Source organism: Oryzias latipes, chromosome 1 (assembly GCF_002234675.1).
Source record: "Oryzias latipes chromosome 1, ASM223467v1".
Lineage (NCBI taxonomy): Eukaryota > Metazoa > Chordata > Actinopteri > Beloniformes > Adrianichthyidae > Oryzias > Oryzias latipes.
The window spans coordinates 34,613,182-34,640,202 of NC_019859.2; the positions used below are offsets into that span (position 1 = coordinate 34,613,182).

Consider the following 27,021-nt stretch of genomic DNA (forward strand, 5'->3'; position numbering starts at 1 on the left):
AGGATTAGCGGCCGCTCGACGAAGCGAAGTTTGGTTTTAACGATCCCGGAAACGACCACGTTCCTCTAAAATGCCATATTAACGGTGGAAAGGAGAACCCGGTTAAGCCTGAGGCAGGTTCCGCGGTCCACACCGACAGCAGCGTCACAATGATGTCAGAGTACGAACCCACGGAGGCGGAGAGCGGCTTGCCCGAACCGGAGCCCAACGGCGGCGGCGGCGGCGGCCGTTCCCCGGACCCGTCCGGCGGCACCCTCTTCTTCGACGACGGCCTCCGGATCGGGCGGGGGCTCGCAGCGAACCCCGGAGGCGCCGTGCGCATGTCGGACTCCCGCGAGAGCGTCCTGACCGAGCTGGAGACGGAGGGCTCCGGCGAGGAGGCGCTGCTGCTGCCCTGCCTGGCAGGGAGCTCGTCTCCCAGGGACAAGAAGCGGAACCGGCGGAACCGACACAGCTCGTCCTCCGATAAGGACACCGTAGCCTCCCCAGGTGAGGAGGGGGCGGGGGTCCTGAACCCATGATGATGTTTTTTTTCACCTGCGAGGAAAATAATGGGCGCGACGTGTCATAGTCCTGTTATGTAAACCTTCCTCCTCCTGACATGAAGAAGCATCCTCAGACCCCCCCCCCCCCAAAGCCCCCTAGACCCCCCAGTAGCCCCTCAGCCCCCCACCACCTCAAAAGCCCCTCGGCTGTACAGAAACCTGCTGGTCTCAGTCCAGCATCAGGAATCTGTCAATCAAGGCTGCTTTAACTGCAAACTCTGCACAGAATGATCTGATCTTTTCTCTGCATCCTATCTGAGGACGATGATGATGATGATGGTGATGATGATGGTGATGAGGTGATAACCCCCCCTCCCCCCAGCATTTACTGTACCTGCTGACATCTGCGTTTGCGTCCTTTAATCTTAGCCAGATGATGAAGATCTGGTTCTGAAATGACAGCTTTTGGTTTTAAAGACAAAAAGACTTTTATCCTGAAAGGACAGACCAAAATACTCTAAATGGATAGGAATAATCCAAAGCTCTGACAGTATTGATGTTGTTTTCTTTTCGTAGATGGTTGATCAAGAGTTTACTACTTTCTCTCTGGTTATGTAAATCTCTCAGTAACCCCCCCCCCCCCCCCCCCCCCGTTTTTCATCTTCAGTTCAGATTTCTTGACCTTTTCCAGAGTTGTTGTTATTATTTCTTATTTTGCTCAGCCATCAAACACTGACCCAGAAAAGTAGGCGTTACAAAGACAAATGTTCTCTTTGGAAATGAAAGAAAGACCAAAATTAGCCTGGGGAGGTTCAAGTCGGCAGAACGGACTGACAAATACGCCATTAGTAACTCGGAAAGAACATCCTGTCGAGCATTATGCCATTTATGTCGTAGTCACTTATGGAATAAACAGATATTATATGAAATATTACTACTTTAACCATGTTTACTGTCTTGCTGTTGTGAAAACTGTGAAGTAACGTCTGTCCACCCATGTTTCAGGATTCTATAGTACCAATTGGTGTTAAGGCCTGAGCAATGATATAGAACATTCAGGGTACGTGACCGGAACTACTTTTTTAGTTGAACACTTTTTAAATGGACATCCTGCAGCCAATCAGAATCCCGTATTCACCCGCATTCACTACTGCAACTGCAATGGCCGCTGTGGTTTCAGTCGAAAGCAAAAAGCTTCTGATACGCTTGTTGCTGAGGTCCGGCCGGACCTTCGAACGCTCACAGGACCGGCTGGAGTTGCCGTCAGGTGAGCGGGTTGGTAGGAGGCCGAAGCATGAAATCGACATCAGGGCCGTGTGTGCAAACGGACACGCCGCTGGTTCTCCCTGTGGTTTGTCAGAGAGGAAGGCTTTTACTTTGGCAGTTTCAGCTCAAAACGCGTCTGTCCGTCTGTCAGGGGCACACGGCGGAGACTTCAACCATTTCCCCGAAGACCCTGAGTTCGCAGACATCATCCAAAGGGCGGAGCAAGCCATAGAGGGCGGCGTCTGTCCTGAGAGGATTTCCCAGGGTTCCAGTGGGAGCTACTTCGTCAAAGACTCCAAAGGGGTGAGGACAGAGAAGCAACGAGCTCACGGGCCAAAGACTTTTGTTGTAAAGAACAGAAATTCTCAGTCAGGCCCTAAAAGAAAACAGATTTCATTTCTTAAACTCTAAATGTATTGCAGGGACTTTTTTCTGTGCTGCATGAACGATGAATCTGATTTTCCGGGTGTTCTCTTTGGTTCGTCCACAGAAAATCATCGGCGTGTTCAAACCAAAGTCAGAAGAACCGTACGGTCACCTGAACCCAAAATGGACCAAATACTTTCATAAGGTGAGCCGCATCACACCTCCTCTGGCCTAAAATGTGGTAGAAGTCTCGTTTGGATGGTGAGAAGTTGCCAGCTTTAGCGCCGGAGTTCCCTCTGTGTTCTGGCGACACGTTCCTGCCGGGAGGAGCCGGCGGTGGAACCGGCGCTCACTCTGCTCTCCGTTTCCTCAGCTCTGCTGTCCGTGCTGCTTCGGCCGAGGCTGTTTGCTGCCCAACCAGGGTTACCTGTCGGAGGCCGCCGCGTCTCTGGTCGATACCAAACTGGGCCTCGGAGTGGTGCCGAAAACCAAGGTGTGAGTCGGACTACTCAAACGGCCCTTTGAGGAGGCCGTCACACGGGTTTGAAGCCTCAGTCAGGTCTGTCCTTACGGGCGTCTTATGGGCCAACCTTTGCGGGGCAACGGTTTTCTCGCTGTGGGCGACGGTTGTAGCGAACACTTCTACTACACGTATGTTAGGGGGAAGTAGGTCAGACTCAGGCGCATTGTACAGTTTTGACATATTTTTGTGAAGGGAGCCATTAGTGCTGTTGACATGTGGTGGTTATGGCGTTTCGTGGCTGCCATTAACTGAACGAGCGCAAAAACAACTGAGCGAATGTTTTCAGGAACTGAGTGAGCGAACCTTACCGTACGCAAGCGCAACGCTAACCAAGCGACCACGCATTTTACAACTCCACGGTTGCAATCCGCGCTCCTGCGCGCCGGCTTGGTTTGATCAGGGGGCGTGTTTGTCAATTGGGGGCGGTAACCTTTCTGGTTGGTCTGATTGGCCGAAATTTGAAGGTCAAATCCGGCGAGGCAGCGGGGCGGGACTTTCATTTTTCAGAGGCGTGGACTAAAATGCTAACAAACGGCCAAAAACAAGGTAAGAAATGCAGCGGGTGATTTTGATATTGAAATATTTAAGCACAGAGCCAGGCTGTGTCTGCAGCTCACCACTCCCCCAGGGGATGGGTCAAATGCGGAGAACAAATGACACACGGAACTTTAGCTTTAAGATGTGATCCTCCGCGGACCCAAACAACCCAAAAACCGGCAAAAGGCTTGACCAAAATGGCTCCGCCCTAAAGAGACCGGCCTGATAGAGGACTCTAGCCCTGATGTGATCGCAGCTAAACAAACGGTAACTGAAATGTCTCTGATCAGGTGGTGTATTTGGCGAGCGAGACGTTCCACTACAGCGCGATCGACAGAGCAAAGTCCAGAGGGAAGAAGTACGCCCTGGAGAAAGTCCCCAAGGTGGGACGCCGCTTCCACAGAGTGGGCCTGCCTCCAAAGGTAACGTCGGCGCCCCTAGCGCCGAATCGCCAGCTTTCTGGCGGTAGTTTCGCTGTGCGGAATTGGAGGTTCAGCTACCGCAGTCTTACTGCGTGCTTGGATTGGGGGCTTCGGCGCCAAGTCAGAGGTCTGGAACCTCCAATTCCACACAAAGAAACGACCGCCGTCTTCCTGCAGAAGCTGGTGACGCGGCGCTTCTGCGCCACGTCACCAGCTTCTGCAGGGAGACGGTGGTCGTTTCAAGGGTCCGGCTGGACCTTTGAGCACGTGTCCAAAGGCCTCAACACATCTCTGGAAAAAGCTATTTTGGTTTCTAGAAGTTGCTGCAGAAATGTGACCTTTTTTGCTTCTTATCGTTCCAATATTGAAACGGTGGTTGACCTTTGGCACGGTGACTTGCTGCTGTTCACCAATTTGAGTCAGATAAACGAGGAGCTTCACTGTTCAGCGACCGGGGCCGCGTTATCTGCCGCTTCTGGATACGCTGTGGAAGCCCCTTATCTGCAGGCCGATAAGCCACGTGGCCCGCCGTTGCATAAGGCGGCTCGTGTCGTCGCAGGTGGGCTCGTTCCAGCTGTTCGTGGAGGGTTATCGCGAGGCGGACCACTGGCTGCGGCGCTTCGAGGCGGAGCCTCTGCCGGAGAACACCAGGAAGCAGCTGCAGTCCCAGTTTGAGCGGCTGGTGGTGCTGGACTACGTGATCAGGAACACAGGTGGGCAGCCTGGCCTTCAGGAACACAGGGACGCCGCCCTCATCTCCGCGATTCCAAAACCTCTGACCTGCTTTTCAGATCGAGGAAACGACAACTGGCTGATCAAGTACGAAAATCCAGGAGAGAGCGGCGAGGGGCAGAAAGTGGGTGGACTTCATCTACAAAGCACACGCGAAGCACTTTCATGTGTTTTCTTACTGCTCTTGTGCGCTCACATTTTATTAAGAACTCATCAGAAAAAGTGTTTTTGTTTTTAAACCTCTGGACTTCAAGGACCAATCAATGAGCGTCCTTGTTCCTGAATCTGGCGGTTCTGTCTTCCGCCTCCTGCAGGAGGCCGAGTGGCCGGAGAGCAGCCCAGACTCCTGCATCAAGATCGCAGCCATCGACAACGGCCTGGCCTTCCCCTTCAAACACCCCGACGAGTGGAGAGCTTGTATGTCGCGTTTTCTCTTTTACTTTGAAATGCCTTTTTTATTTATTCTTTATTCTGTTTTCCATTTGAAGTGGAGGGAATGCTCTGACGCAGAGGTCCTCAACCTTTTGAGGCTGATGGTCATCGGCGAATATTTTTTCCGTTAACTTTTGAGGGTAAAGGTCATTGTCATCCTCTGCAAAATATCTGTAGCCGATTCAAAATGATTTCCTGTGAGAACCATTCAAATGGGATCCGGATTTTAACCCATAACTGTTCAAATGGAAGCTAAAAAAATCACACGCCAACTTCCGACTTTTAAGGTGCGACAAAAAAATACAAAACAAAAAAAGGAAAAAAGGTCACAGAAACTGTTTTTTCCCCCTAAACATAATAATAAACACTAATCCATCAATTCAACAACTTTATTAGCGGCATCCATGGAACGTTAGAAAGCAGGTTGCTAAAAATGTATCATTAATAATATAAACTGTCAGAATAAATCCATATTTGGAGTAAAGACCTTTTTGTCTCTTAAATGCAGGCAAAAAAAAGTCTTAAAAACTTTAAAAATCTTTCCAAATGTGTGTTTTTTTTGTTAACTTTTCTAGCTCTGATGTTTGAGTTTAGCGGTTGAGCAGCCGCGCTAACACGTGACCTTGACATGCGTCAAGAATGATTCGGATGTGATGGAGAGAATCCAGTCGTCTTTACAAATTAAACTTCCTACAGAATAGGTCCGCACAATAAATCGCAAATTTATCGTTATCGCGAAATCAACCTGTGCAGTATGCATGTCGCAAAAATTGCTCTAACTGGTTACCTTAAATGTGTTAAAACAATACAATCTTTTGGCAGCTTGAAGTATTTAACGAATCAAATAAATCCATTTATGCATTTGACCCATCAGATGGAGCTTTTATGTTAGTTACTCGCCTCCTATGTAGACGACGGTCATTTGGAGTGTAAGTTAAGTAATGTTTACTCTGTTGCAGTGAAATGGAAATGATGTTTTTGGTTGTTTTGATATTACCTATTACCAGCTCTGGACGTCACATGAATGTACTTATACCATGGTCTGGGTGAATACTCGATTCTGATTGGCTGCTGGGTGTGCATTAAAAAGTGAAAACTGCACGCCCCAAAAAGAAGTTCCGGTCACCTAGCCTAAATGTTCTGTATCACTGCGCCGGCTTCTTTAAAACAACATTTGGCTTCATCATCTGGACAAAAACAAGCGGTAAGACGTAAACTTTCTCTCTGAACTGATGCTTTATTTAGCACATCGGAAAGATCAGCATATATATATCGCTTTATATCGCCGAATCTTAACTGCACGTAACAAATAGTCCGCTTTTAGTGAAAAAAGCGATCCAAATCGGGGAAAAAAAGAATTGAGGACTAAAAACTGGTTACCATTTATTTCTTTTGTAAGTGACCATGGTTTTATTAATGGCCTTCAAAGTGTGCATTATCACTCTTTAACGCGCTTCACGGAAGCGACCGTCCTCCGTCAGTCTACCACGGTTTGCCTTAAAAAATGATAATGCACACTTGGAAGGCCGTTAACCCTTACGTCAACCACGCTGACGGATTAAACGCACACGACATCGACCGAGCAGAAACACACTGCAGCGGTGACGGAAGCGGTGCCGCATCACTGTCCACACCATTCGATACAAAACCAGAACAGAGGATCCAGAATTGACTCCAAATGAAGTCTAGATAGTTCAGGTGAAGAAGGACCTTTATGTCCTCCGACTTTAAGGTTTGGTGGAGATGACAAAGTGCTAGAACGTCTTAAAGGTTTTGAACCATGAACGTGTTGCTTTATCAGACCCGTTCCACTGGGCGTGGCTTCCTCAGGCCAAGGTGGCCTTTTCCCAGGAAACCCGAGAGCTCGTGCTGTCCCGCCTCTCTGACATGAACTTCGTCCAGGACCTCTGTGAGGACCTCTACGAGCTCTTCAAGGTACCGGCCATGTGACAGCGGTCCCTCCGTGTCCCACACGAGCGCTGGTCCCACCTAACCTGTTGTGTGTCCTCAGGCTGATAAGGGCTTTGACAAAACCATGTTTGAGAGGCAGATGTCTGTCATGAGGGGACAGGTGAGTTTGAGCTGCCAGCATGACAGGAAATGAGCTTCAGTTGGGATTTGTCGTCTGTTCTCACCGTTGCTTTGCTGTTTTTCTTCTCTTTTTCTGCTTTTCTTCCTGCTTCCTGTCGTTTCCTGCTTTACCTTTTTCCAGTTACTGTCGTTTCCTGTTTGTCTCTGTCTCTTCAGGGTTCCTGTGTTTTTTCCTGTTATTTGTCTCGTTCTGCTTCCTGTCTCTTATTGCTTTGACTTTTTTTGCTTTGTCTTTTCCCGTTAAACGTCTTTCACTGGTTCTCATCGCTTCCTGCTTTGACTTTTACCCATTTTCCGTTTTTTTTCCTGCTGTGCCTCTCTTTTCCTGCTTCCGTTTTTTCCTTGATTCCTGTCTTTTCCTGTTTCTGGTCTCTTTTTCTGATTCTGGTCCTTTCCTTTTTCTTGTCTTTTCCTGCTGATACTTTTGTTCTGTATTTCCCTTTGTCTTTTCCTTCTTCCTGCTTCTACCTGTTTCCTTTCTTTTCCTGCTTTTTTGGTATTTTCCTGCTTCCTGTTTCTTCCTGTTTCCTTTCTTTTCCTGCTTTTTTGGTCTTTTCCTGCTTCCTGTCTGTTGTCTCTTCCTGTCTGTTGTCTCTTCCTGCTTCCCGCTGACACTTTGGTCTTGTAATCATTTCTCGTTTTTTCCTGCCTCTGTGTCCTTGCATTTTCACTTGTTGCATCACGCATGTTTGTTTTTTTCCTTCTGTATGGACATGGACTGTCAACGATGTACAAATGTTATTAAATATCTTAGTGCATTTTGTCTCTCATTCTAGACAGGAGAAATAAAATCTATTAGAAGGGCTGGGAGTAGAAAGAAGAAAAGCGCTTTCTAATATTTAAAATATAAACCTCAAGTATTTATTTTGAAATCAATGTCATAATTGATCTGTGTTTTTGCAAAAACCTTCAGGACTCAGTTTTCTGAAACGCTATTCGTCCTCAGGTGTTGAACTTGACCCAAGCCCTGAAGGACGGGAAGAGCCCCATCCAGCTGGTGCAGATGCCCCGGGTGGTGGTGGAGCGCAGCCGCTCAGGCGGACAGGGGCGAGTCGTCACTCTGGGCAACGCCTTCACGCAAACCTTCCACTGCAAGCGCCCCTTCTTCACCTCCTGGTAGTGCGAGGGATGAGGAGGAAAACCTCCTCGCTGTCGTCGGCCTTGAAGCCTCCCTGAAAGATAAAACGGGAGGAAACGTCCTCCTCTCTGTGGAAATCCTTCACACCCGTCCCTACGAGGCAGAAAATGTGAATCAGCGGTTTTCTCATTTTGGGCAGAGAAATTCCACATCAGCCTCGCCTTACAGCTGTTCTGGTTACCATGGTGACCTCATTTAACGGTTGCCTTTTCCACAGCAGTGTTTTTTTTTTTCATTCCTAAAAAGATTTTTTTTTAAAAAGTGTCAACTTTGACGCAAAGACAGCTGGTGGCGTAAAGGCCAAAGACGCAGCTCTGAGACCTCCTGCAGGACCGCCTCTGCTCAGCGGTACTGGGAGGGAACCCCCCCTGCAGGTCCCGCTCCCGTCCACACACGTTGGCTCTGCCTTTCCTAGTTTCCCGTGGACACATGGGCGTGCAGCTGCTCCAGATGGAACCCAAACACGTCTTTAGAGCCACTGCTGGCAAACGAAGCCCTCCACCTTCTCCTGTTCCAACTGCCAAATGCTTCAGTCGGAGCGACGCCAGAACGCCTCAAGCAACAAAGATTGTTGAAACTTGAATTTTGAGGAAGAAGTTGCTGCTCGAATGTAAAGCTGTTTACAGTTTCTACACAGATCCTTGTTTCTAAACATTTCAGTACTAAAGAAGTCAGTCAGCCAGAGGCAGCCTGATGATGAATGTATGTGATGTTTATTTAAGGAGCAGCGTGGCTCTGCTGCACAGTACTGTGTGAAGGGAAAACCTAACCCAGGACTGAGTCATTCTTCTTTACTAAATGCTGAAATCATGAACTTTTTATTCCAAATCTATGATTGTATGACAGAAGTTGCATATTTAAAATGATGAGAAATGTAAATAAAATTTGGGAACTTTGAACGTTTCTTTCTGTTTGTTGCATCTTCACAGAAACCGTCTGAGAGGAGAAGCGTCATGTGACGCAGATCCTCGCCGGCTTGGTGTTAAAAACCTTTCGAAGAACACCAGAAACTGACATAAATGTTTTCTTATGCAACAAAGTCCTTTTTTTTTCTGCTTTATCTTTACATTCAGTCCAAATGATCTGAAAACAGGAGGGATCCTCCCCCAGGACGGACAGGCGATCACCAGAACTCGTAGAGAAGAATTAACTTATCTAACTATACAACTACACATTTAAAGTCCAGCAGATGATCTTCATTCAGACGGAGTTGGGGGGGAGGGGGGCAGTTGGGGTCGCAAGTCAAGCTGGAGGGACAGGATCCACAGCCAGGTTTAGAAGCAGTAGTAGAGGCAAGCCAGAGGCGAGTGACACGGTCAGGAACAGGAGCACGGATGAGGCAACTGGAATCTGGAAGCACTCCCACTCCCCAGGAGGGGAAAGAGGGAAAGAGGGACAGTACATGAATCACTGCACCAAACAGAGGCATGGAGAACTAAAAGATCTATAATGATCAAGAATAGAGAAGAGAAGGAGAGTAGAAGTGGATGACAATAGAGGACAGAACCCCAGAGCACCATAGTTACCCCAGCTTCAAACTTCTACCAGCCTAGTGACAACTTTGTTATTGTTAAGTTTAATTTAAACAAATTAACATTAAGTTAAATAATCTCTAAATACTAAATAGTCTGACAATAAGCCTGTCCAAAGAGGAATGTTTTCAGTCTAACTTTGAATGTAGAAACTGTGTCGGCCTCTCTTACATGAGCTGGGAGTTTATTCCATAAAACAGGGGCTTGGTGGCTAAACGCTCTACCTCCAACCGTACTTTTACTAATTCTAGGAACCACAAGCAGTCCTGCATTTTGGGAGAGAAGTGTTCTCATTGGATGGTAAGGGACTATGAGGTCCTTAATATAGGACGGGGCCATTCCATGTAAGGCCTTATAGGTTAACAGGAGGATCTTGAACTTGATTCTAGAATCAACTGGGATCCAGTGAAGTGAAACTAACACAGGAGTGATGTGATCTCTTCTGCTGGTTCCTGCTAACAATCTAGCTGCTGCGTTCTGAACAAGCTGGATACTTCTTAAGGAACTCTTAGGACACCCTGCTAACAAGGAGTTACAGTAATCCAGCCTCGACGTAACAAATGCATGGATGAGTTTTTCAGCATCACTCTTAGAAAGTATATTTCTGATCTTAGCAATATTCCACAGGTTAAAAAAGGCAGTTCTACACGCCTGAGATATGTGAGCCTTAAATGATAAATCCTGGTCAAATAAAACCCCAAGGTTTCTAACTGTGGAATTGGGGGCTATACTTATACCATCCAGGGAGACTATCTGAGCAGACAGAGCATCTCTGAGGTTTTTAGGACCAAGTATAATGACCTCAGTTTTTTCTGGGTTCAAGAGGAGGTAATTAATTGTCATCCAGGTCTTGATGTCACTGATGCAGGCATTCAGTTTCTCTATCTTGTCATTCTGGTCTGGTTTTATGGATAAATACAATTGCGTATCGTCGGCATAACAATGAAAATTAATGCTGTGTTTCCTGATTATGTTTCCTAGGGATAGCATATAAAGCATAAACAGGATGGGTCCTAAGACTGAGCCCTGTGGGACTCCATAGTTGACTCGAGTGCACTGAGATGAATGTCCATTTACATTAACGAACTGGTACCTAGGATTTAAACCACTGGAGAGCAGATCCTCTGATCCCTATGTCCTGCTCTAATCTATGGAGTAAAATACCGTGGTCGATAGTGTCAAAGGCAGCACTGAGGTCTAACAGGACCAGAATAGAAAGTAGTCCCTTTTCTGAGGTCAATAACAAGTCATTAGAGACTCTAACTAGTGCAGTTTCCGTACTGTGGTAGGGTCTAAACCCCGACTGAAAGTCTTCAAAGTGGCTGTTGTCCTGTAGGTGGCAGTAAAGCTGCTTAACTACAACTCTTTCTAGGATTTTAGAAATAAAGGGCAGGTTTGATATCGGTCTATAGTTGGCCAAGATGCTAGGATCCAAACTGGGCTTTTTCAGAAGAGGTTTAACAACTGCATATTTAAAAGACTGTGGCACGTAACCCGTTTCCAGAGAGGCATTTATCATTGTTAATATGGGATCATTAATTAGGGGAAAAGTTTCTTTAAAAAGTCTAGTGGGAATTGGGTCTAACAGACACGTTGAGGATTTGGAGGACGTAATAATTGATGTTATTTCCGCTTGATCCACAGCAGTGAAGCAGTCTAATGTTACAGAGGTTTCTATGGATGCCTCCATTTCTACCGCTTCAGCCTGTTCTGGGCTGATAGTAGGAATAACTTGATTTAACTTATGTCTAATATTTGAGATTTTACTATCAACAAATGTAAGAAAATCCTCAGAGCTGAGAGAAACAGGAACATGTGGTTCTAGACTTTTTGTTTTTTTAAATGTTGCTTTGAGCAGTTGAAATGAGAAGTGGCTGCTCCAAATGCTCCTTTTGACACCAAAACGTGAACATATCCGAGGACGAGTGAACACGCGTTTGCGGTTTCAGGAGGAAAGTCTGCAGGAAGCCGGTTCCGTCTCAAGGAAAGTGAAACTGGGGGTTTCTTCCAGAGTAATGCCCTCCGTTTGTTCTGGACCCACACTGCTGCATCTCCCAAACAGATACAGTAAGGGAGGAGGGGTTGAGGGACGTGTTGGGTGAGGGGGCTATAGAGGGTAGTGTGGTGTAACAAAAGGGGTTCATACAAATGTTCATACAAATGTACACCTTGGCTATCCGAAGATTCCTAACCTCTTTTTGTGATAGTAAAACCTGTCCAACACAAAAGGCCTTCAGTGCTAATCTGTTTGCTTAGTTGTTGGACAGAACAAGTTAGAAAAAGAAAGAAATAAAAGAAACAATGCAACTACAATTCAACATTCAGACTTCCTTTTATGGGGGAACAGCATATTCATTCAGGAGAATCAGAACAGCACAACTTCTTTTTTAACAATCTTACACAATAAATTACAACTTTGGACAATTGAAACACACAAAAGTCGCCTAAAATAGCAATGCAGATGGCAACAGAAACAGGATGCAACGACCTCCGCTTAATACACTTGAAGTCGACTTTGAACAGTCCACCGTCAGATCTTGTTTTTGACAAATATTGTCCTCCGTATCCAGCCGCAAGGCATGATGGGCTGCGACAGGATTAGCTGTGGGAAAGATTCCGCAAGAGATCTAAACAGCGATGTGAAATAGACGTCCATGAATCGATGTTTATCAGATGCATAAACGTGGAAAACGCTTGATTCAGATGACTTAGATGTGTCCGTGTCCAGCGGGACTGACTGCAGGTTTTTCCACTGAAAACCTTTGACAGCTCTGTGTTCGTGCTGATCCTGCTCAGACGTTCAAGAACGATTGTTTGTCTCCAACAGAAACTGTGAATCAGATTCCACGGCTGCTGCCAGTCAGACATGAAGTTTCCTGTTTGCTCAGACCTCCATGCTGCTAAAGCTCATAAGAACTGTTCTGATGCAGAGACTCAGCAGCTTCTTTGTCCACATGATGGAGCCCTCTCCTTGTTTGTGGTTTGACCTGAATGCATGAAAGCATTTCATCTTAGTCAGTTTTCATTTCAGTTGATGTCACCTGAAAGGTTCTCCTTTCTAAGTGCTTCATTTGCCCCTTATTGTTGACAGTTTAATAGCCGTGATCTGGAATAAAAAAAGAAAATTATTAATTTTGCCTCTGTCCAACACATTTGCAGATGCAATTAGGAGATGTACATTTATCCACAAACGCTGATTTCTGTTATTTATTTTAAAATGCTCTTGTTTCATTTCTGATGTTGTCTCCCCATCTGTCCCTGTGCTGTATTAGAGGCAGGCACAGGGTGCAGGCCCAGGTTACAGGTGTAGGGTGCGAGCGCAGGGTGTGGACCTAGGGTACAGGTGCAAGGTGTGGGCCTAGGGTGCGGGTCTAGGTTACGGGCGTAGAGTGCGGGCCCAGGGTACGGGGACAGGGTGTGGCCCAAGTGCAAGCCCAATGTAAGGGCCAAGGGTGTGGGCCCAGGATACAGATGCGAAGTGTGGGCCCAGGGTACAGATGCGAGGTGTGGGCCTAGGGTGCGGGACTAGGGTGAGGGCCAAGGTTATGGGCGTAGAGTGAGGGCCCAGGGTACAGGGGCAGGGTATGGGCACAGGTTTTGGGGCAGGGTGCGGACCTGGGTGCCATCACATACTGCGGGCCCAGGGTACGGGGGCAAGAGAGAGGATACAGATGCGAGGTGCGGGCCTAGGGTGCGGGCCAAGGTTACGGGCGTAAGGTGCAGGCCCAGGGTAGAGGGGCAGGGTATGGGCCCAGGTTATAGGGGCAGGGTGCGGGCCAAGGGTGGGGGCCAAGGTTACGGAAACGGGCTCAGGGTACGGGGGCAGGGTGCGGGCCCAGGGTGTGTAACCAGGGTTTGGGCTTAGGGGTGTGGGCCTAGGGTGCGGGCCAAGGTTATGGGGGCAGGGCATGGGCCCGGGTGCCATCCCGTACTGCGGGCCCAGGGTACGGGGGCAGGGTGTGTGCCCATGGTTTGGGCCTAGGGGTGTGGGACTACAAGCCTCAGCTGCTCAGCCAAGCAATGTGCCTTAAGCTTAGTTGTGTGTTCTTGGAAAAATGATGACCATGTTTTGAGAAGAAACACAATCCTCACAGGTATTTACAGCACGGCGCAGTTGTAATGCTGTGGATGATGTCACACTGTGAGTCATGGATGACCTCACAACCCCATGGCATTTCAGCCTTTATGGACGCTGAAGAGAATCCTTTATGATGCTTGAAAACAAATGTGTTTTATGTAACACTCAGTGCATTTTGCACTCATGATATAATAACTGCATCAAAGTTATTATATTAACCTTGAACAAAAGTTTCTTCAGGCTGTTATCTGCAAACCAGGAGTTAACTTAGATTGAAAAAAAAGGGTGTGGGTAACAGAGACCAACAGTAGCTCGCTCACAACTGCTTCCATGTGTGTGGATTGGCACTCTGTCTGAGCGAGTTACTCAGCAGATCCGAGCCGCTGTGGACAGCAAGCGGGGGAATAATGAAGCTGGCAGAGGTTTGTCCAGCTCTCTTCCCACGCACGGCCTGCCTGACTAAACCAGAAAGACTCCGAGCTCACGGGGAGAGGACCCACAATGCCTGGCCCGGTGCATTTCTTTCCTGACGCAGCAACGTTTTTGACCATTTTAGGAGGTCTGACATTCCACATCGGCCTCTTGAATTATGAGCAGAATGTTGTTTCTAAAGTTGTGACTGGACTGCGCTGTTGCCGTTCCAAAAAACAAAGTCTGGAAAAACTCAATAAACACAAGAATAAATGTGAGAACATTCTCGATTCTTCATTATGTGTCTCTCTGTTATACTGTTTTACAGAAAGATTACAGAAATAACAAAACTGTACCTTTTATTGGTATTTTTCCCCCCTCAAAGACAGATTTCACTTTTACGTGGAAAAAGGAAAGTAAAATAGTTCATGGTGTCATTAAATGAAGTTATAATTGAGGTCATACATTGAATACAGCTGGTGAGCAGAACCGGGGCTTCGTGATAAACACTGGCACTAGCAGATATAAACAAAGACAATTACACTTCATTTAAGGCAATAATATGAGCGGGTCACTGCTGACTGGCTCAGGATGTATCCACAATTCACTGAGACCCGGATCCAAGAGGAACAGAACCCTCCTGCTGGTCCGTGAACTGGGACCAGAGCACATGCCCAGCATTTAGAGGAAACAAACACATTTGAAGCGGAGGAGGACGTTTGCTGAGAAATATAGCAAAGACACTGAATCAGTTTTTCTCAGTTACAGCCGTCTTGGGTGGCTGTGACGTCCCTGATTCCAGGCTTTTCTGAAAACCAGCTTGACAGATGTTGGAGGACTTCCAGTGAGAACGTGTCAACTGAGGAATAACACAGTCGTCAGATCACCAGAAGAGCACAGCCCCCATGTAGGCGTGACAGCAACCTCATGAGCAGTTCTTTGGAAAGCAAAGAGATGCAGCATAGCAAGCTAAATCATGCGTCAGTGCTTGTTGCTCTCGAATATTCTCAGCTTCCGTATCAAAGGGGGCGTTCCATCCCACAGCCCCCTTTTGCTCTGTTTAGTCCTGAATCGTATCCTGGACACACCACAGGCTTGTCAGGGTAAAATCTCTGACATCCACCTCTGACTTTGGGAGTTTGTTCATCGCCTGCGCTCTTTGTCTTTAGGTTTTAGAGAAAGTACATTTGTTTTGCTGTTTGCAGCAACATACAGGTGCATAATGGCATGTAAAGGTTTGAGTGCGTAAAGACCCACTCAGATGAAAATGACATTTTTGGTGTGGTTAACATGTTTTTGTGGCATTTTTCTGATGATGGAGGACGCATTTTAAAGAAATGAAGCTTAAAATAGCCCTTCTCAGTATTTATTTATTCAAATTGTTGTGAATCAAACACATACGAGCAGCCAATAACAAAACCCACTCTTGGACGGACTTAAAATGCCCGCGGTCATTGCATTTATTTGCCACCTTCTCTTCTGCTGCACCTGAGCTTGTGCACGCTGGACGGGGGGAAAAGAACAGCTCATGAATTCAAACCGAGTGTCCAATTGATTTACAGCATTTTAAAAGGTGACACACTCAGAAATGCAAAAAGATAAATGAGGAAGTGAGAAGTTACACCTTCCTCTGGCTTCCCATCCATCCATCTCTTTCAGGGTCACAGTTCCTGGAGCCTATCCTCGCCACTTTTGGGCAAAGGTGGGGAACACCCTGGACAGTTCGTTACAGCACATCTGGAGACAATTTATCCTTATCAATCGACCTATAAAACATGAATTGGGACTGTGGGATGAAGCCAGGAGGAAACCCATGTATGCATGAAAGGACCCAGCTGGGATTCAAACCACTACATCCCTGTGCAGCGTGTAGCTGCCCATATGCTGCAAAACATGCATTTTGGTTGTTGAAGATGGCATTTGGAGTATCTCCATGTGTCTGGGAAGATAATCCTTTGGCTGACAGTTCATGCAGTTTTAACTTTCTGTTTTAACTTTCATGACCACAGATCATGCAGACGGGCATTCGTGAAAGATCGGGCAGTTATCATTTCTGTTGTAAAGTCAGACCATTTCACATTAAAGTGAACGGGGGCACCAGAGTGATAGCTCTTTACCCAAACCCAGATCTAGCCAGCCCACTATGGGGTCCTGACACTACAAACTGCATTTACCGGGCCTGGGACAGCCACAAACACCAGTTTGCGCCCTGTTGAAACAGCTTTTTTTTCTTGTTATATCCATCTGTCCATCTATCCTTAAGTTTTCTTGTCTTTTGTTTTATCTTCTTGTATCTTTTTGTCTTCTTTTTGCTTTTTTGTTTTGTATTTATTTCTTTAGTTAATTGTGGATTTTTTAGGGGGGGTTATGGCTTTTGAGGGCATTGCCCCCCTTCCCATGCTTATACCCGGCCTTGACTTTATCCCATTGGCGAAAGGCGTTGGCGTCTTAGACACTTAGCCACTTAGAAACAGTCTGACTTACTGATGGCAACAAAAACCAGCAGTAAAGGGATGTATTTGACTTTAACAAAGGTTGTAAACTTTCTCCAAATCCACAGAACACACAAAGACTCCCCCTCCCAGCTTCTCATTAACTGCCGCTAACGCAAAGGCTTTGTTCATGCTTCATTTAGTTCCTGCTAACCGCTTACAGCTGTGGTTCCGTTTCAGGGAAAGTTCGCCGAGTACATGTGGTTTAACTTTCTTGCATTCTTTGTCCTTTATTTCCAAATACTGTTGAAGTAAATCTTCTCTTGAGAGCAGAGGAAGAGCATGACATTGTTCAGTAGTTAAACCCGTTTTTATCCGGGTAGTGGGCTATACCCATATGAAATGTCTGCGCTCGATGCAAGACCGCTACGTCATTTCCGGTTTGGAGAGTCGACAGCGGAACGGTGTGGCTTACATGAACATGGCTGCGTCTTTGGCCATGTCCTCCAAAAGGGCCCCAGGTGGGCATAACTTCCAAACCCTATTTAGGAAATATGTTAATTGGTGTTCATATCAGCCCCAGTAACCCAGTAACCCGTGCTCAAAGGAATTTTCTATCAATCTCTCAATGTTAAAATCAAAGATCATTTGTGTTCCCAGCCGGAAGCCAATCGTTTTGAAGACCTAGTTACTGCAGCCCTACGATCGGATGTCCGGCTACATGAATACCAAGCCGAACGAGACCATCAGAACCGTAAGCAAACACCCCCCGTTAGTGAACAAACTACGGGGGGAAGATTTCGCTCATGCCGATGAAAATAATTTTTTCTTTGCTCCAGTCAAAGTCTGTCACAATTCCATGATACATGAGTTTAAGGCTCTTATCGACTCTGGCGCCGAAAATAGTCTGATTGATCAGTAATTAGTTAATCGACTTTCTCTTCCCACCGAACCCTTCAGTTCTCCCATCAAAGCAGCAGGGTTAGGTGTATGTATCCACGATCCCGTTCTTAAGGCCCGTACACACCGGGACGAATATTCGCCAGCGTTTTTCGCCACGTTTTTTGTGTTCACACCCAGGCGATTTTCGCTGACGATGAGCCGAGCGAACTTGCAATTTCATTCCCTGACAGTAGATGGTGCTTAATGTAAAACAGAAATACTCCTGTACACAAGGTGGCACTGCACAACTTTACGCTTCTTAAAGTCGCTTTTCACTCAGAAGAAAAGAGCAAGTATTTACGCGCTTGTCAGAATCATACAAAGAAAACATGAATATTTCAAGCACCAGTAGCTCCAACTGATGCTTGGTTCGGGGATATTTTAGAATGTCCGTCATTATTTCTTCGCGGCAGTGTAGATGCAACTCGGCGTCTATCTTCTTCGCTGGTATGTGTGCTCAGCAAGGCAGTTTTGTGTTTGAGCGCCCCCAAGTTGTGTTTTACTGTAACTTCAGAAGCTCCAGACACGTGTGCAAAAGCGCCATTCTCATTGGCCGAATAGATTTTGACGCGACGCGTCAAAAAAAACAAACAAACCTGAGGCGGGTTTTTTTTTTGACGCTTTGACGCGTGGCGTTTTTTCGCGTCGGTGTGCACACTCTCATTGGTGCCCTTTGTTTAGTCACGAGGCGTTAAACGTCGGCGAACATCGCCGGCGAAATTCGTCCCGGTGTGTACGGGCCTTTAGGTTATATCATCGAGGCAGGCAGCATCCGACCCGATCCGCCAAAAATTGAAGCCGTCACCAACTGGGAAGTGCCCGACTCCCAAAGGAAGCTTCAACAATTTCTGGGTTTTGGCCATTTCTTTCTGCGTCTCATTCACAACTATAGAGCCATTGCCGCTCTCCTCACTCAACTCACCTCCACCACCAAACCTAATATTTGGAACTCAGGCGCAGACACTGCCTTCAATAAACTCAAGTATTATGTCCTATTCCCTTCCCATAATGTCTCATTTTTAGGTGCAAACTTCCCTTCTTCACCCTTTTTTTGTTTTGCCTCTTTTCATTACCGATTTTTAGTATTAATTTGTGATTTTCAATTTTAAAAGTCTGGCTATCCCATCAGGAACATTAACTGATTTAACAATCCGGTGTCATGTAGCGGAACAAGAGCCAGAAAAAGGAGATATGTGTTTGAGAACGGTGGAATGGATGGAGGACTTCACAAAGCCCTTGGAAGTTCTGCTTTTATAGCCTTTAAAGGGGAAGAGTAAGAATTCATGAAAGCAGAATACCCTAAAACAAACTCAAATTCACCGTGGCGCCAAAATAAAGAAGTGAAGTAAAGTCACAGGCCAAACTCAATATTTATTGAAAAATGAACTGCTACTGATGTGTAAAGTTTAACCTTTTCATATGGAAACAAATGTTAGTTTTGCTTAAGGATCAACCAAAGCTTGATATTACAAACGTATGAGAAAATAAAATTTGAAATAAAAGACCCATCAGTGGTATTCTTTTCTTATATTTAAGCATTTCTCTCTCCGTATCCTTTCAAGTTCCTTTTAAAAGTAAATCTTTGTCAAAGCCAACAACAAAAGAACCAAAAATAATTTTGTCATTCAATAAAAATCCAACATTTCAACTATTAACAGACCAGCCAAGATTCGTATTCTAGCAGAAATGTCCTCAAAGCTCCTGTTGTTCATCTTTCATTTGGCCATTTTTGTGGAGGCTGAAATGAGTTTGTCCGATGTGACTGGAGCATGGCTGTCAATGACTGTCAACAGAAAAAAGGAACGCTCCAACGTACTAGAAAAGCATTTCGGGATTTGTAGTATCAGTGGTACAGTATATACCCGGGAAATCTCTAAAGCACATTTGATATGATCTCGCGGCTAATTATAATTACACTGCGAGTTTGACACATGTGCCTTAAAAGAACTGAGAAACATTAATTCATCTTCTACCGTTTTATCACTTTCGTGGTCACAGGGCTGCCGGAGCCTATCCTGGCGACTTGTGGGCGAAGGCAGGGGGACATCCTGCCTTCGCCTTGCAGCTCTCTGTCGCAGGGTCGCAATCACACACCCATTCACACTCACACCTAGGGACAATTAAGAGTTGCCAATTGACCAATGGAGCATGTTTTTGGATAGTGGGAGGAGTCCCTGGAGAGAACCGCATGCACGGGGAGAACACGCAAACTCCACACAGAAATGTCCCCCATTGGTGTTCTGGTTCAGGGGGGTATTCCAGGATTCTAGGAAGCATGTTTAAACTCCCCTGACTTTAAGCCTGAACTCTGGCTGAAATCCGCCTGAACTTGCTTACTCTGGGTATGTCGGTTCCAAAAGACCGGATATGAGTTAGCGTAATTACGCTCGACTTGGTAACCCTGGGTTAATGCTCGTGCACAGCAGGTACATAAAGACATGCTCAATGGATCGCCGATTTCCAGAGTCACCATGGAAACGCGTGGAGCAAAAAAGAAAGCGCGACACTTCACTCAGACGGAGTCTGAGCTTTTAATGACGGCGTATGAAGATTATACGTCCATCAAAAAGGTAATATGGCTGCATCATCAGCAAAAGAAAGAGTTTCTGCTTGTAGTAGAAGAACAGACAAAGTAAAGGCACGAGTTTCTGATCTTATTTCCATTTTCCTTGTGACACACATATATATAACTTATCCAATTTTGCCAAATAAAAATAAATTACTTCTATTGGTAACAAGTAATTGAGTTAAATTTAATCTATAAAACTCAATAATTGTTTATACAACTCAAATGTATGTATTTATCTAACTAAATGTCATATTACTCCAATTCAATTAGTCTTTTTTCCATCTTAATTAATTATAATTCTTGAACTCTCATATGTCTAAGTTTGAGCCGGCAGATATGCTCCTTTTTATAAAAATAAGAACACCAAATGCTACACGCATGGTGCATACAATTAATTTAGGAATTTCCATCATTGTTGTTACATCCCTAGACTGTAGGGGTGCTATATAAACTCATCATCCTCTCCCTTCCTCTCAATCATGGTGCAGAGACATAAGCTTAGTAGGACAAAGTAACTCAACAAAACACGGTAAAACACAGTAAAACAGCTAAACAACTAAACACATTTGGTCAAAAAGCCACACTTAAACCAAAATCCGTCCAGACAGGCAAAGGGAATGGTATCCCACAATCCCTTGCAGTGCCGATCTAACAGCAGCACCAAAGTTACTCCTACTTAATTGAATTAATTTGAATGAAAGTAAAATAAATGTCTGAAAACTACGTATTATTTTTAAATGACGACTTGTCGTATTTTTCAGGCAGACACATGCAGCAGTGTTTTACAGGTAACTACCCTAGGGCGGTTCAGTCAATTAACTCACCTGCTCAGCATCCTATTTAAGCCCAGGTTCGCAGTTGTTCATTCTCTTTCTTACCTTCAGCGCTCATTCTTCGCCCCACCCTCCTCCCCGGCTTCCACCTGTGGGCTCCGTAAAGGGGGGTTTTGTTACCCGAAAGTTTTATGGAAATTTCTAATGGAATTGAACGGAGCCTTATACCAAACGAAAAGATGTGAATGCCAACTTAAAGAATGTGGAAAATTAAGTATGTCAAATAAATATTTCTTACTGCAAGAGTTGTCTGACTGAAACTGACTTAACAAAAAATAAAGATTTTAATTATCTTAACTGAAGGAAATAATTAAGTTAGATCAAAGTAAAAAGTTTATCTTTCCAACATCCATACGTGGTCTTATCATCCTCTCACGGTGGAAAAAGTATTATCTGAGCTTCTTCATCTACTAAATCATCTTCAAATGCTGCTTCACCTCTCTGAAAACAAACTAACCTTCAACCAAACCTGCTCCAGACCAGGTTATTCAATTCAATTCAATTCAATTTTATTTGTATAGCCCAAAATCACAACAACAGTCGTCTCGATGGGCTTCGAAGTAAAACATGAAATCAAAAGGATCACGAATACAAAGAGTTCAATAGAAAAATACTAAAATGAACTAACAAACTGACTAAGCTATACTGGCATCCCTGCCCTTAGACCCCCCTTCGCTATGTTCAGAGCATGAGTTGCTATGGCAACTTGACCTACCATGAGACATACCTCCATTTCTGGAACCAAAAGCTGAAGTTATCAACTTCGTTAGCCTCAAATTTACCGTGGGAGCTAACATAACCAGCTTCCTGGAAAAAACCCCAGGCTCCCCCAGCCAGGACTTGAACCAGGGGCCTTCACGCTGTGAGGCAAGAGTGCTAACCACTGCGCCACTGAGAAACATCTGGAATGTATTTCCATCATGAGCTTGCAGATGCTGTATTACAGTGATTTGGTTTGGACTCCTGCAATAGCTGAAGCTTTCTCGTCTCTGGACTTCCTCCTCGTGTCTCCGTCTTTTGCTGCCAGCTCAGTCGGCTTCGTCTTTAAACAAGCCGGGCTTTGAGTAATGCTTTTTTCTCATCCAATGACCTGTGCGTGGGTGGTCGTGTGTGCGCTCGCACAGGCTGCAGCACCGGCGGTGCCCGTGTTGATAACCTCATGTGGGTGTTTTTTTTATGCCTGAACGGGATAATTGCCTCGTGTTGCAACTGCATAGCTGACTACTTCACCTAATGAAGACGATGCCTGCTGTGAACAAACCAGAGGCTTGGAGATTTGTGGCAAAGTTGGCACAAACACAAAACGCATGCACAAAGATCAGGACATGGAAAAGGCTCCCCAAGTCGTCAAGATTTGGTCACCCAGACAGGTTTTTGAGCTGCTTCCCTGTGGGTGGTGCTGACATACAGCCAAGCATGCAACTGGTAGGAGGGAGACGTGTCTAATTACATGTTTAACTATACAACAAATGATTCACTGCCCCGTTGGCAGAATTGTGTCACTTCCCGCTGTGTTGATCGGGGTTTCGTGGTGCCCCCCTGTGATGGAGGAGCACAAAGCCTCTGCAGCTATCTCCACGCCGTGCAAGGAGACGTCTGCTAAACACCTTTGACGGGAAAAAAGCTAGAATTATGAAAGGCAGAAGCTGTAAACTTGTGTCCAGACCAATTGCCAAATCAAACAGATATGCAGCTCTTCACTGAGCTGCAGAGCTGACTGGGCTCTAATCATAAACTCAAACAAGACCAAAAGAACACAATTCAAACTCTGAGCGTTTCCGTGGAAACGTATTTCCTCAGCAAGAGGAAAAATAACGAAAGAAAGGTCCTTTCTGTAGATCCTGCAATGGAACTGTGAACTGTCAACCCCTCCTTCTGCCAGCTACACTGCAAAATCTGAATCCTAAGGCTGTGTCACAAAGCCACTAAAAACATTTTGCACATTTTCCACATATGAAACTTTGGTCTTTTGCGATACATGCGTGATATATTATTCATAGGCGTTGTCCGTCGAGGGTTTCAGCCAACGGGTCTTTGCGTGAATTCGGTTTTCAGCTGTTCAAACTTATTGGTCAGTTGAAAATTACCCAGTTTACGTGTATTTTATATAGTGTTTGCACAATTATTACATAAATCTTGTGAAATTTGTGCATGCATCTTGCCATGGGTCGCCATAGCGAAACAACCTCTCCTTCGAGGATGAGTCGCATGGTGAACTTGGCAATGTTTTTCGCCGGATGCCCTTCCTGACACAAGCCTCTCAATTTAACCGGGCTCGGGACCGGCACAAAAGCAGAGAAGGGAATAGGGAGCAGCCCGGATTCAAACCCTGGTTTCACGGACGGAAGGCGCCGCAAACCAGCACGAACTAAACCGGCTCGTTGTAACTTGCACATATCCTGTACAAATGATGTAACTGACGCACAAATCCCTAATGACTTCCAAATAAACGGTTCATGTTCCATGTTGGTTTACGTGTTCTTTGCGTGGTTTATTCATACTTCTTCCCATGGTTTTAACGTGGTTCATTTGAGACACATCTGTGAAGACCACAACTGTTCTCACTTTTTCCACGGATGACCAATTTTTATCCATGCAATATGCACAAAGATGTATGTAGTGAATGTGTGACATGGCCTTTAACCCTTGTGCTATCCCAGGCACTTTAACTTTGGGAGTTGGGTCATCTAGACCCACTAGACAGGGCTCTGAACCTTTTTTCTTCAATGATTTGTGATCTTCACTGGTGTCCATGGATTACATGAAATCTTTCCACCTTTATCCACCTTTGTCATGGTAGGGAGAACACATCAATGGAAGGGTGGGGGGGGGGTCATAGGATAGCGTAAGGTTTATGAGAGCTAGAAGACCCTTGTTTCAAGAAAAGGCTTGCTATTTTCTCTGTTGGATGAAAGGGAATCTTATCAAGAAAGTTTTTTCAGAAACAATGAACCTAATTTAAGAAAACATGTCTGAGTGAAGAGAACTGTATTTCTTAAATTAAGAATACTTGGTAAAACCATTTATCTTATCCCACTGGCAGATCAGTTTTTGCTTATTCAAGTAAATTTTTTCAAGACTTAAGAATTGTTGATTTATTACCTAAGTACACTAGACATATAAATACAATTAAATACATTTATTTCAAACTGCTTTTCTGGATTTGTTTTAACTTAACATTTTCCTACAGACAAAAATTAATTTCTGACAAAAATCAGACCCATGTCATGGTTTGAATGTTTTTAGATGAACGCCATTTCTAACTTTTCTATAGATAAATAAATAGGAAATGCACACCTGAGAAATGGTTTTAATTATATTCAAATCTACACACACACACAGACTAAGATTTACACAAACTGTTAGCCATCTCGGTCCGTGTTTTCAAACGGGTCTATGGCGTTTCATCTCTGCCATAAAGTGAAAGGGCATAAAGACAACTGAGTGGGCGTATTCAGGAACTGAGTGAGGAACCTTACAACCACACAGGCGCAGTTCTAACCGAGCGACCCTGTATTTTACAACTGAACGGCTGCGATCCTACCTGAGCGGGGATCCCGCGCGGTCAGTTCCGCTCTGCGCCCTCACCAGGATTTACGCTCAGTGTTAAGGGGGCGTTTTTGTCACTTGGGGGGCGGTATTCAGGGGTGTGTTTGTCACTTGGGGGCAGTAACCTTTCTGGTTGATCTGATATGCCAAAATTTGCATGTCTTATCCGGCGAGGCAGCGGGGCGGGACTTTCATTTTTCAGAGCAGGGGGGGTTAACAGGCGGCTCTTGAGCTGCATGCGGCTCTCTGCCTTTTATCATATTTTCTATATACAGTACTTTCACAACCATAAGGTGAAAGTTTTACATTTTCTCCAAAATGTACGGAGCCGCCCTAATGTGTTATTGTGTGACTCCGGTAAAGAGGATCTAGGAGAGAACAGCATGATGACGGTACAGAGAGAGAGGACGTGAAAGAAGACACCCCCCCCCCCCAGTTCTAATCTAATGCACATTTGATGTGATTTGCGGGCCAATTAGAATTAGACTGCGGGCCAAATTTGACCCGTGGGCCTGAGTTTGACACATTTGCACAAGTGGATTCCCCCAAACCTCTGTCAGAAAGACTCAGGCACCTGCGCGACACCCGGCAGAGGGTTTACTGTGCGCCACATTTCCCTGTCCGCCCGCCAAACAGGGATTCGGCACTGGGCTCTTCTGTCTTTGCTCGCCGTTACTGTGGAGTTTTTTTTCCTACGCTTAGTAATCTGCTTACCAGCGGGTATTCTGGTCTGATCTGAGGTCTGTGGTTCTGAAAGACGTGAAAAAAGTTTAAAGTCTAAAGCTACCACTAACTTTGAATGGGCTACAAGATCTGCCTAAACGTTTACTTTGGGAGTAAACTCACTCAGATCTATTGCGGCACAGCAGTAAACAGGCATCTTGGCATAACCAATATGGCGTCCAACTTTGCGTACGCAACAAGCTAACGTAGCAACTCAAGCCTATGTAACTCATTCGCTGTCCGAATTCCTTCCCTGCTCACTCTAAAGTGCGTTGCCATTTTCTAGTGCTGTCTGAATCTACAATTCCAAAATCCAGTGCCCTAGAAACTTCCTAGAAGTCTCTGTGAAAAACCAGTGTGCATCAATGCTCACTAGATTGGAGAATATAGACCACAATGCATTGCGTTGGGACATTTTTTCCCAAAAAGGAGGATTAAATGTATTTTCTTAATCAACGTCTCATCAACGTTTTTTATCTTCAGAAGACACTGGACTCATAAAAAATCATCATAAAATGTTCTTATGTTTTTCAGTAGTTAGGGGTTAGGGTGGGAATTGGGACACAGCCATTTTAAACAAACAATCTGAGGACGGGAACAAAGAACCAAAGGTTGGATTTTTCCCATCCCAGTTTTAGTTCTGAAACTCTGCTAGAAGTGGAAGAGTCCAGAGTGTGACCAGGCGTCGCACGTCCAGCTCTGTAAGGAGGTCCAGATGTTGCTATCTGCAGTGGGGCTCCTCCAGTATTTCAGGGCCGCAGAAGAAAGAGATAAGACAAAGGGGGGAGGAGAGATTAAAGATGGAAGCCACCTAGTTCTCCCATCATCATCATCATCATCATCATCATCATCATCATCATCATCAACAGATCCTCCAGAGAAGAGCCCGACTCTCAGGTCTTTCAGAGAAAAAACAAAGCTACCAAAGCAGACGGATCGTTGTCACAGCTGCCACTAAGGTTTAGCTCTACTCTGTGGAGATGTATGTGAAGCTGAGGGGGAAAAATAGACAAAACCCACCTGAAAGGGGAGCTCACGAGGAGGAGTGAGGATGCAGAGATGACTAAGCAGACGCTGGATTCATCACCTTACGTACAGATGGAGCAGCAGCCACGAGGGCTGCGTGGTTATGTAACACTGCTCTTCTGCTTTGGTCATGCAGGGATGGGCATTGCCTCAGAGTGACTAGGAGGACCCCCCCTCCTCTCTCTAAAAGGAATTCTCAAGTCTGTGGCTTACATAACGGCCTCTGCAGCCTGGGGGTGGGGTCGCTGAGGAAACATGTGAGCCCTCTGAGGGACCCTCCCGTCCAAAAGAGGATATACCTATACCTTCCGCCCCTCTTTTCTTCAGGTTGTTGTTGCCCAGCAATAAAACTGATATTAGAATTCCATGGAAACATGACAGGGGCTCCACTGCCTTTATTGGAACTGGGGGTGGGAAGAATAACAATAAAAATAATAATAATACATTGTAATTATAAGGCGCCTTTCTGAGCACTCAAGGTCGCCGTACAACTTATATACAGTACATAAAGTATGATAAACAGTTAACGTGTGCTCCAGGTGATGGTATCTACTGATGTAGCCACAGCTGACATTGGAAGCACTTTGTGAGGCATGTAAAAACTGAGGTGGCAATTGGTGTAAACGGACGTCCCACACCAGTTTACAGTTGTTACTGATCCAGTTCAGACATGTTGTGTTATCAGAGGTATGTGGGACAAAATGAAAAGAAACTCAAAGCAAAACATATTACTTCCAAAACAAATGTTATTATTATAGTATTAACTCATTTATATTAGAATCCCACTTGAATGAATGGGTCATTTTTGACCCATGCATGTAAATTTGTTGTAGAAATATAAATGCCATTTTTGTTCATAAAGTACGAAAGTAAAATTTGAAATAATCATCAGTGTTAATACAACACAAGACATGTAAAGAATACTTGGAATATT

The 27,021-nt window shown here is 45.3% G+C and overlaps 1 protein-coding gene and 1 long non-coding RNA gene across 5 annotated transcripts; one reads left to right on the top strand and one right to left on the bottom strand.

The window, feature by feature from the left end:
* Window positions 1-8,891, top strand: pi4k2b (phosphatidylinositol 4-kinase type 2 beta). 4 transcript variants are annotated; one of them, XM_023960907.1, is made up of 11 exons: window positions 1-489; window positions 1,903-2,054; window positions 2,242-2,322; window positions 2,491-2,610; window positions 3,468-3,599; window positions 4,159-4,312; window positions 4,391-4,455; window positions 4,586-4,748; window positions 6,565-6,698; window positions 6,775-6,834; window positions 7,801-8,891. In XM_023960907.1, exons 1-11 carry the CDS (start codon window positions 150-152, stop codon window positions 7,972-7,974), a joined length of 1,575 nt encoding a protein of 524 aa, XP_023816675.1. In that variant the 5' UTR covers window positions 1-149; the 3' UTR covers window positions 7,975-8,891. The 4 variants fall into 4 exon arrangements, with proteins under 4 accessions (XP_023816675.1, XP_023816683.1, XP_023816676.1 ...); XM_023960915.1 differs by having other exon boundaries at window positions 4,646-4,748; XM_023960908.1 differs by having other exon boundaries at window positions 3,468-3,560.
* A 2,946-nt stretch (window positions 8,892-11,837) lies between these two features.
* LOC111948340 lies at window positions 11,838-26,979 on the bottom strand. The gene is made up of 2 exons (XR_002874308.1): window positions 26,082-26,979; window positions 11,838-12,630 (listed from the first exon to the last, which is right to left on the bottom strand). It is a non-coding gene; the product is annotated as an uncharacterized LOC111948340 (long non-coding RNA).
* Between the last annotated feature and the right edge of the window lie 42 nt (window positions 26,980-27,021).

Bases quoted from the DNA above. Each gene is read 5' to 3' on its own strand.
- pi4k2b (XM_023960907.1), top strand. From the start codon at position 150: ATGATGTCAGAGTACGAACCCACGGAGGCGGAGAGCGGCTTGCCCGAA. The intron at 490-1,902 runs GTGAGGAGGGGG...TCCGTCTGTCAG, and splicing joins GGACACCGTAGCCTCCCCAG to GGGCACACGGCGGAGACTTC. The intron at 3,600-4,158 runs GTAACGTCGGCG...GTGTCGTCGCAG, and splicing joins GAGTGGGCCTGCCTCCAAAG to GTGGGCTCGTTCCAGCTGTT.